This window comes from Sinocyclocheilus anshuiensis, unplaced genomic scaffold (assembly GCF_001515605.1).
Source record: "Sinocyclocheilus anshuiensis isolate Anshui unplaced genomic scaffold, SAMN03320099.WGS_v1.1 scaffold339, whole genome shotgun sequence".
In the NCBI taxonomy this organism is placed as follows: Eukaryota; Metazoa; Chordata; class Actinopteri; order Cypriniformes; family Cyprinidae; genus Sinocyclocheilus; species Sinocyclocheilus anshuiensis.
The window spans coordinates 600,164-610,860 of NW_015552548.1; the positions used below are offsets into that span (position 1 = coordinate 600,164).

The 10,697-nt window shown below is 34.8% G+C and overlaps 1 protein-coding gene across 1 annotated transcript in view; it reads left to right on the forward strand.

Moving 5' to 3' along the window:
* LOC107664308 (D(2)-like dopamine receptor) overlaps positions 1-3,943 on the forward strand; it is a 54,593-nt gene extending 50,650 nt beyond the window's left edge. The window contains exons 7-8 of the mRNA XM_016454836.1: positions 2,605-2,950; positions 3,076-3,943. Of these exons, the coding sequence (XP_016310322.1) occupies positions 2,605-2,950; positions 3,076-3,272 (543 nt within the window). The 3' untranslated portion in view covers positions 3,273-3,943. The remainder of the gene's footprint in view (positions 1-2,604; positions 2,951-3,075) is intronic.
* Positions 3,944-10,697: the final 6,754 nt, after the last annotated feature.

Genomic DNA, 10,697 nt, shown 5'->3' on the forward strand with positions numbered 1-10,697 from the left:
GTGAAAGCCGATCCGGCGATCCACAGCGTGACGTTGATGTATTTCCTCAGCGACCAGCACGGATCAGCTCCAGGCATGACGAAGCAGATATCGTCCTCTTTTGGAAGGCCAAACAAAGTAGTTTCGCTTTCACACCGAAACACAGCGTCTTCATGATATGGCAGCAGCAACAATACTACAGTGAGAATAAAAGTTATGCCTTCTTTCTTTGCGTGAACATTTGGGCGGGCGTTATGCAAATCTTCCCACATCGTGAAGTAGACATGTGGGGGCGTGTTAGAACGAGCCGTTTTAGGTAGGCGTGGTTGACTCTTAACTTTTATAAAGAATATCTCTTTGGATTTGAGACTTTAGTCTTTGCAACTTTACAGATCTTCTTTATGCACCAAGAGCTTGTAACACTTCAAAGAGAAAGGAAAATTGAAATCGCATCATATGACCCCTTTAACTCTCTGAATATCATCAGTTACATTAACAACCCGTCAGCCTGCGCCATCTAGCTCTTTCATGACTGAACTATATATTTCTATACATTTGCTTAGAAGTTTTATTCGAGTGAACAGAGAGTTTCATGAGGGAACATAAAACTGTTTTAAAAGAAATGTAAAAGCATTCAAATATTTTTTTTTCTCCCATCCCATATGTTTTCCATCACCATGTCGCTTTAGGGACCTGACTAACGTGCAAAAATGTATGTGGGCACTTTATGTTTGAATACCTATGAGTAAGATAACCCTGGTTGTGCAAAGTACACTATTATTAAACACTCTTATTAACCACTATATACATCCACTATTAGTATTGAAAGCCCTTAAAATTGCAATTTAAAAAATCATTCATCATGACATTAGGAATGTAATGGAGAATGTAAAAAAGAATAGTAGGGACTTGAGTCAAGGTAGTATTTATTTCATGTATATTAAGTGAATGTGTCATTGATGTTTTCTTTTTCTTTTCATTTATAATTTTATTAAATATATTTAGCATGTTCATTTTTAACTATTTATAATGGATAAAAAGTTAATAAATGTAAGTGAATAAATATAACAGGAAATCTCTTCTCTTTGGATTCTTCTCCTTCACGAACTGCATGTTTATTACAGTTGGGTTACTGTGAGTCATATATCACATCAGATGGATTATAGTTGGATTACTGTGAGTCATACATCTGTGCTGACAGTCTGCCTGTGTTAAACAAGCGTTGATTTAGCAACTACTTTAAATGGGAATAGTTAATGAGAAGGTCACCGATTACTGCTGTCAGGTTAGTGCAAATAAGCTTGAATGCCCTATTATTTTCACACGTAACATCATTTTCAATATTGTTTGATGTGTACCGTACTGTGTACTTTTTTCCTATGATGGTCTACTACTAGTATTCCAAGGCTTTATCTAAAATTACAGTTGAGTCTGTTGAAGTGCCTTAAGTGTCAACAACAAAATTCTTGGGAGTTTTTGTTGACGAGAGATGGAGTAAACAAACGGTTTGGGTTAGCAGTAAAATACATCTACCTGTATAATGAGAAGAGTTAGGCATCTTGTTACCACATATTGGTTTCTAACTTTTTATAATAGTTTAATTTATATATTTCTTTCAATTTGAAATATAGTTTGGACAAGCATTTTTCCTACTAAAAAAATTGTCCTTCAGAAACGTTCTGTTAGTATTGCAACCCGATCAAATTCATATATTTCATCTGTTTCTTTATTTCAGAAACTTCAAATGCTTATTCTTATTAACATGATATTAATTTCTGTCAAATATATGTTTTCATTTATAAAAAATATTCAAATTAAGGGAATATTTCAGAGCAATTTAAGACATTTTAAAGCAAATTCACAGGTTCATTTTTATATAACTTGTCAATTCTCAGATTTTCACCCTTCCTAAATTTCTCAGTTGTGAAGGTCAATACTGAATAAAAATGTAGGCGAATCAAACTATGGAATGGTTTATGAAATAAAAAAAAATGTCAGGTCACACTCCTAATTTGCTGCTTATTAATAGTTAGTAAGGTAGTTGATAAGTTTAGGTATAGGGTAGGGTTAAGGGATCTAAAATATGGTCATGCAGAATAAGGCATTAATATGTGCTTTATAAAAACTAATAAACAGCCAACGTGCTAGTAATATGCATGTTAATAAGCAACTAGTTTTTAGTGAGAATTGGTCCCTAAACTAAAGTGTTCCCATGTGTTCTTCTTTAATGTTTAAAAAAAAAGATGCTTAAAAGACCATTTTATTGCTGCCTTATAATCTTGTTTCCTTATTTCTTGATGTTAATGTATTTCATGTATCTTATAATGTTTGTTTCTGGTTTATACTATCTTTGTTTGTTTTGATATGCTGTTATTCATTATTCAGCAATATACATTTATATATTTTTTGTATGCTATTTATTTATTTTTATGTAGAGGTTTTTCTGCTTCTCTCTGTATTGTACATGAATTATATTTCTTTGCTTTTTATCATATATATTTTATATTGTGCAAATATTAACTAAAATATATACAAAAAAATAAACCAAATCTAGAATTAAAAATAAACTAGTACATGCCATTTATAGTATAATCATACAACTAATGGTAAACATGTCTTCAACAGCAACTGATAAGGGAGGTCCTGCACCAAGGTGGTGATGTGGGAGTGGACATCGTGGCAGGCACCAGCCCTCCCGAGAAAAAGAAACTGGCATCCACTCTGGTCGTCGACCTGCTGGCCAACCCAAGCCCAATCCATGCCTCTCCCTCCCACGGTGAATGTCAGTCAAATGGAGATGAGAAAAATGGGCATGCCAAGGAGGTCCAGACCCCTAAAGAAGCCAAACCTGTTGAAACTCAGGCACTGCCCAATAGCAAAACCCGAACTACAGTGACCAAACCCATGAGCAAGAGGAAGATATCCCAGCATAAAGAAAAGAAGGCTACTCAGATGCTGGCTATTGTTCTAGGTGAGGTCACGATGCTGTCATTTTATACAAGTATTCCTCAGCCGTATGCCGAGCACGAGTAATATAAAAGTCCTAGATTGAGGTCTTGTCCTCAGAATACCTCAGCTTTATTTTCTCTGTTGCAGGTGTTTTCATTATTTGCTGGCTGCCCTTTTTTATTACTCACATTTTGAAAACTCACTGCACAAGCTGCGTGGTGCCACTGGAAATGTACAATGCCTTCACTTGGCTGGGATATGTGAACAGTGCCGTCAACCCCATCATATATACCACTTTCAATGTGGAGTTCAGAAAGGCTTTCATAAAGATATTGCACTGCTGATGACATTATTCACTGCACGCATAGAGGAGGAGAGATGGAGGATTTCACAAGAGGTTAGTGCCATCTTTCAACGCCATGTAAAATGAGGGATTTACAAAACCATGCTTTTAGGACAGAGCGGAAGAACTCGTTACAGAAAATGGAGGTTCAAATGAATGTAAATCAATGTTTTATTTGCGTGTCTTCATTAATTCAGGCAGTGGAGTGCACGTGCGAACATATGTTTATTCTCTTTGGAACTGGAGTGTGTATGTGATTAATTGTAGAATTGAAGTAAATTTGAGATGATCAGTAATTGGATCTTGCCACAAAGACTTTTATGCAAGCAGAGACCTGAATGTCGTAATTACATCATTATATCAATTTAGTGGCAAGCAACTGGTTACAAAATGCTTACAGCTGTTTATTCAAGTATTTATTTAATCACCAATCTATTTATTTGTTAGAGAACTTGTTAATTAAGTGATAGCTATTGTAAAGACAAATACATAAGGTGAAAATTTATGGTTTTATAAAGCCAGAACACGGAGATATTAAAGGTGCACTCAGTAATGTTTGTTTGTTTTTTTTTATGTTGCACATTTTAAACATATGCTGGCACCCAGGGGTCTGGAGTGCAGAATTATGCAATTTAAAGGAACAGTTCACCCAGAAATGAACATTTGCTGAAAACTTACTCACCCTCAAGCCATCCGAGATTTATTTGAGTGTGTTTTTTCACCAGAACAGATTTAGAAAAATGTATTAGCATTACATCACTTGCTCACCAATGGATCCTCTGCAGTGAATGGATGCCATCATAATGAGAGTCCAAACAGCTGATAAAAACATCATGATAATCCAAAACACGACTCCAGTCTATCATTTAATGTCTTGTGAAGTGAAAAGGCATTTTTAACTGTTGCTTCTGGCCAAAATACAATAATCCATAATAGAGCTTCGTTCAGTTAAAAAGTCCATCCCCTGTTGTCCTCTTACATCAAAATCCACTGCCTGTTTTGAACTGTTTTTACTTGATTTGTGCATATTTCTCTCCTGATTCAGAGGAGACAACTTTTTCAAGAAAGCAATATTATGGATAGAGGACATGTATTTTAGCTGGAAGCAATGGTTTAAAGTTATAACTTCTTAATTATGGATTTGTTTCTTACAAACACATAGCTTTTCACTTCACAAGATGTTAATTGATGGACTAGAGTCGTGTGGCTTACTTGTGGATTATTGTGTTTTAAATTAGTTGTTTGGACTGTCATTCTGACGGCACCCATTCACTGCATAGGATCCATTGGTGATGGATGGATAAGTGATATAATGCTAAACTTCTCCAAATCTGTTCCAATTAATTAATAAACTCATCTACATTTTGGATGCCCTGAGGGTCAGTAAATTTTAAGCATTTTTCTTTATTTTTCATTTTTGGGTTAACTATTCATTTAAGCAGAATTATTCACTTAACAATGCTTCTTGTAGAAATGTGCTGTTTGTGGTCAGTTTTGATTGAGAATTATTTCATGAGCTAATGATATGATAACAGCCAAATAAACTAGTATTTGTCTGGTCATGTGATCTCGACATGTCTGCCCCATTAGGCAACCCACTCCACTCCACAACTTTTATCAGAGCATACAGTACATCATTTTTTGAGTTATTACTTTATGTGTAAAATGTTTTTAAGAATATAACATTTATTTAAAAAAAAAAACGGAGTGCACCTTTAAGCAAACAGAAATGAATGCCTTTGACTTACCGACTATGAAGGACAATGTAAATAGGAATTAAATAGTTTTATTGAAGCCCATGACAAAAATGATAATTCATGTTACATTGGTACTTCACAACACTGCAGCCAATGTATGTCTATAGTATTTGTATTTACTTATTACTATTATTTTTTTGTACATCACCAGTACACAAACCTATCTGAGCTATATAATGTTGTGTCTTTGTTTTACTGTCTAGTTTGTTCACTAAAGTAGGTGTTTGATTTGACATGTGACCGTTCATTTTTGTGGTTGGAAAAAAATTAAGCACAATTCATTTGTGGAAAAAAAAAATCATCTCCAATTGTAAAAGCTGTGTTCCATTTAAACATGGCCATAGATATTCACTGCTGGATCAACTTGCTCAAATTCTGAATAATCTAGTTTTAAGGACATTTTAAAATCATCTTTTGTGGGAGAAAAATCGTATTTCTTTCTCAGTGATCATTTGAGAAGCAGTCAGCAGAAAGAAAAGGATATGGTTCAAAAAAGGGCCATGCATGTGAATCATCTTAATGCTGAAGTGTGTACTTTTTTCAGTGTCAAAATACTTTATCCTATCACAGCTTATGCAGACACAGCTTACACAAACTACAAGTAAGCTAATTAATGTTTATAAATGCTGTGAAGCTATCAAAACCACCGACTAGCCAGACAAGCCAGTCAACAATTAGTGTGAGTTTGGGTCATAACTGTTTGTTTGTTTGTTTGTTTGTTTGTTTGTTTGTTTGTTTGTTTGACAATGGAAGACAAAGGGGGAAACCTGTTTGAAACAGTCATTATTCTTGCAATTCTATTCAGTGACACTAGTGGCATAAAGATTACACACTTCAGCTCTACTCCCTTACTTGCATATTATTACAATTTGATCATCACTAAACATGTAGATCCTATAGAAGACATTTCAATGAGATTTCATGAAGTGCTATTGTCATGAAGTTAATCATTGTGCCATGCATACACAATTCATTCGAATTTAATGGAAAAATGTCAAACATTTTTCATAGCATATTAATCACAAAATCAAAATTATTTAATGTGTATCACACAAATAGTAGAGAATCTTATATATTTCTGAAGCTCTTTTTTCTCCATAGAATGGGTTTTAAACTTATAATTTGTGTGTGGAATGTGAAGGATTCTGTATACTGTGCTGAATATCTCCAAAAATCATGGTGATAATGTTTTTTTTTTTTTTTATAAAAACTAATTGAACTAAACCTTTGTGACATTTTATTCCATGATTGAAAATTGAGTAAAGAACCTTAGAGTGCAGACCATTTTTATTTATTGTTATACTTATCTTGGGCTTTACACCGAAAAGCTGGGAGGTGGTAAATGGTTTGTCAGAGCTGTGTGCTTAGCACATGTTAAAATCTTACACTTCAATAGTATTTATTGCTCCTAACTTGGTTGCCGACCCCTGATTTACTTGCTTAGTTTATATTTATAACCGCATTTCTTTCATGATGTGCATTTCCAACCCAAGAATCACAGTATGTTGTTTTACTGCCTTTTTTGTTTTTAATTACCCCTGTTTTTTTTCCAATCAGGATGTAATCAATACTTTTATCAGTATGTGCTCATGCAAATATAATGGAATGTAAATGCTGTACAGTTTTTAATCACAATAACTCCTGCTGTATGTGTTTTCAACATGGTCTTGTACTTGTACATCAAGTCCTAACAACTTGTTCGGCTTTGAAAAAAAGAAAACATGCAATGGACACCTTTGAAGTAAATTTATGGTCAAAGTAAGTTTATGGTCTGTCAGATATTTTGTAATAGCAATGTAAATATTGAATGAATAAAAATACATGTCAGCCATTGTGAACAGTGATCTTTTGTACGAAAAAGCCTGCTACACTTCTGCTACAATGATATTTAAGTCAAAGGAAATAAGTGTTATTTGTAGGAGTTGGGTATCAATAGGGTTCTATCAATGTTTGAAGGGGCAAATCTATTGTAGATTGATCGTATGCTGGCTCTTAAATGGTGTGACTACTATAAAATAAGGTTAATGCAAGAAAAGGTCAATGTTTGACAGAAAGTGGAGATGAAAAGCAACTGGAATTCTGGTAAATCTGAAAAAACAATGGCAGAAAGCCTTTTATTAACCCAGCGAATTCAGGGCATCTTTGGGAAATGCACATTGGATCATGTAGGCTGCTTCAAGTCTTTTTTTTTTTTTTTTGCTGTTTTGAATTTTTTTAAATCACCATAATTACAATCAGAACCTTATTGATTGAAAAAATAATAATAATAATGTTTAAGGGGTTATAATTATAAATGAATGTGCCGTATAAATGTAAGTGTGGTCCCAGAGTCTTGTATGAGGGCAGGTGGGGGTTTTGGAAGCTCAGCTATGATTAGATTGTGAGATGCGGCAAGTCACCGAGACAGCTCGTAATTATGGCCCACCATCTAAAAGTACACACTCGCTTCAGTGATGGATTGAAGCTAATTACAGTGGAGGCCTTGACACTAAAATTGCTTTCAGTCACTGATTATTCTCCCTGATTATTGACAACTTTAGGACATTGGGATCAACAATGTGTATTTGCAAATCTTTGATAAATTCAATCATTGAATCAAAAGGGTTTAATTAGCATATGAATTGTCAATTTTCTAGTCAAGTATTTTTCAAAGTTCTTTTGAAGGAGGAGGGAGGGTCTCTTGTGTTTGTAGTTTACTAGTCATGTTTGCTAAGGCACGTATCACATTATTATTATTAAGAACAAAACCCCCTAGCCCTACATGTTAAAAGAATAGGATTTTTTTTTTAATTAAAAAAAAATCTACCTTTTAAGGGTGAAAACAATAAAGGTGCAAAATTATGGGTGCAGCAGCTTGCAAACAGTCACCTTTGTACCTAATAAAAATAGTACAAATAGCATAATAGTACCACAAATAGTACAAATAGCATAATAGTACCATAAGAGTACATATTATTACCTAAAGGGTACATATTACTATTCTAAGGTTCTAATATGCACCCTTTAGGGGTAAAGAAGGTACAAAGGTGACAAGTGACAAGCTGTTGTGTCCCTAAAGGTACTTTTGTTTTTCTGAGAGTGTGAAGCCATACACTCACCAAGCAGACCGTTTACACACACTGAAAACAGTGAATACTCTCCTAATAATAATCCCTATAGAAAATGTTAAAATATATATTTTTTTATTTAAATAGTATTTTCACTTGACATTTGAGTGTTGATGTGCAGAACACATACTGGCTGAAGAAATTACAGTGTTTTTTAACATAACAGAAAATGTAATAAGTCATATAGCTATATGTCACCTATAGACCCAAGGTGTATCTAGAGACCAGAATATCATTCATTCACACTTCTGAATGGGCTTTAAATAAATAAATAAATAAACCTAGAGCAGGAAGTAACCAGCCAGAAAAATCTTAAAATCCACCCAAAATACCCTAGCATCATGGTGGCAAATTGTGTATGGAAAATGTAAAAATACTGAATATCACAATATTGAGTATGTTCAATAATATGCCAAAACCACATCATCCACTTGAACATCCAAACTGTAGCCTATCCTCACAGACTCAAGCTGAAAATACAGCCAGAAATAAAAGTAATCATAGTGTGCAAGTCCACATATCAAATTCACAGTCATTGCACAGACAATTAAACTCCACCACACGCATTTCTACGGCCACCTTACACATGATGGTCTGATGAAAGTCTGAGACACATGCTTCCTGCACTACCACTTAGATTGCCAAGCTGTCCATCCCTGAAGTTGTCATATCATCCAGATTAAAGCTTAGATGAATGCCTCAGAGATAGACAGATCAAGAGCTGGAGAATGGAATCTTGACTGGAAGATGGCAAGCTTCTGAACCATTAAAAGGAGGTCAGGTTCAACTAATTTTCCCTAGTCAATCATTCAGGGGACTAACCCTTGGAGGCCACATGCTCTGATCTAATCCTTCAGTAATTCAGGCAAACCTTCTCAAACAGCCCACAAGTCAATAATACATTGCCCCCAGATACGTTTTTCAAATAACGTGTCAACAGCAGACAGTCATCTTTATAAGCCTCATGGCAAAGAGAGACCTAAGACTCTCCAGCTCCAGGGAACAAACAGCACAGAATAGTATATTTTTACACTTTGTGAGATTAGTTCTGCTTTGCCACTCACAGTGGCGTCCCTTAGGAAAGAAAAATCACAAATGCAATCTTTTTTAATATCTCTATTGTGTCTCCAAGACAGCATTGAGATGGAGCAGAACTGGGGACTTTTAATCAAGGCCAAATTACATGGTGCCCATTTTTGTCCTATCCATTCATTTATTTAAAAATACCTTAATATGCAATTTATACATAAAATGACTTGAATACACTTTCTATGAGCATGATTTCTGAATTAAAATTCCTGTTGATATTTTTTAGAGGGCACAAGGTAAAAAAAATTCAGGGTGCAGGGACGTGCACAGACATTTTGAGGGACAGGGGCTCAAGTGGAAAAAAGGGCACTTCTCATATTTATTTATTTATTTATAAGCAAAATGTTAAATATATATACACAACTCTGACTTACCAATATATTTTAATTCCCTCTCACTCTCCCAATTGTTTCATGTTGTTTAATTTTTCAACAGATGTCTACAAAATAATCAGTTCACAATGTTGTTGTAATTACACTTACTGTACCAGGCACACACACACACACACACAAACTGATGGTGGCAAGAACTTTGTTTCACCTTTGAGGGAGGGCTGTTAAGATCTATCAGCATAAAACATACTAATAAAATGGATAGTTATTAGATGAGGAGCCTGAGATCAAAATTATGAAGTTATTGTTTAAGGCTTCTTCATGTGCTGTTCAATTTTGAGATTTTGGTCTATTTTTCTTCCATGTCTTCTTTTGCTCTAATGGAAAGGAAATTTCCAAAATACACATTAAGGTGTTTGTTTTAAGCCTACTACCCTCATCTGTTTGCTTCTGTAGATTTCTTCTAAATTAACCAAAACAAGCTAACATTTCAAGGGAAAAGACGCTTGATGTAAGTCATTAACTAATAACTGGTGAAGTTCTATGGTGATATGCTTTAGTTATTTTGCAATGCCTTGTGTCAAATGTATGCAAATTAGCACATTTTAATTACTTAACCCTTTCAGTGGTGAGTTTAAAATATTCTAGCGGTCCCCCCAGAGGGAGTTTTTTAAAGGGGACTGTTTTAGCACATTTTAATTACTTAACCCTTTCAGTGGTGAGTTTAAAATATTCTAGCGGTCCCCCCAGAGTGAGTTTTTTTAAGGCGACTGTTATTTTAGAACGTTTCCCCTTACTGTTTCCATGGCGACGCATCATGCTTGTCACGTGACACACAGCAGCCACAATAACACTGTATGACAGATGGATTTTATTTTATTTCGTTTTGTTTTTTTATTCAAAATATTCACAAACTTGCTTACCATGAACAATCTGATATTCCAATTCACAAATATGTGTAAATGAGTGTGTTTTGTCTTTTAAAAACCTTTCTAAATGATCTTGATCGTGATCTATACCGTGAGATGGGCACCGCCATGTTTGTTCGCGCTGCAGTGATGATGCAGAGGGGCACTTCAAGAAACAGTTGTTTGGTCCCCTACACCCTTCAACCCTTCGAAGCTCTCACTCCGGAGGGTAA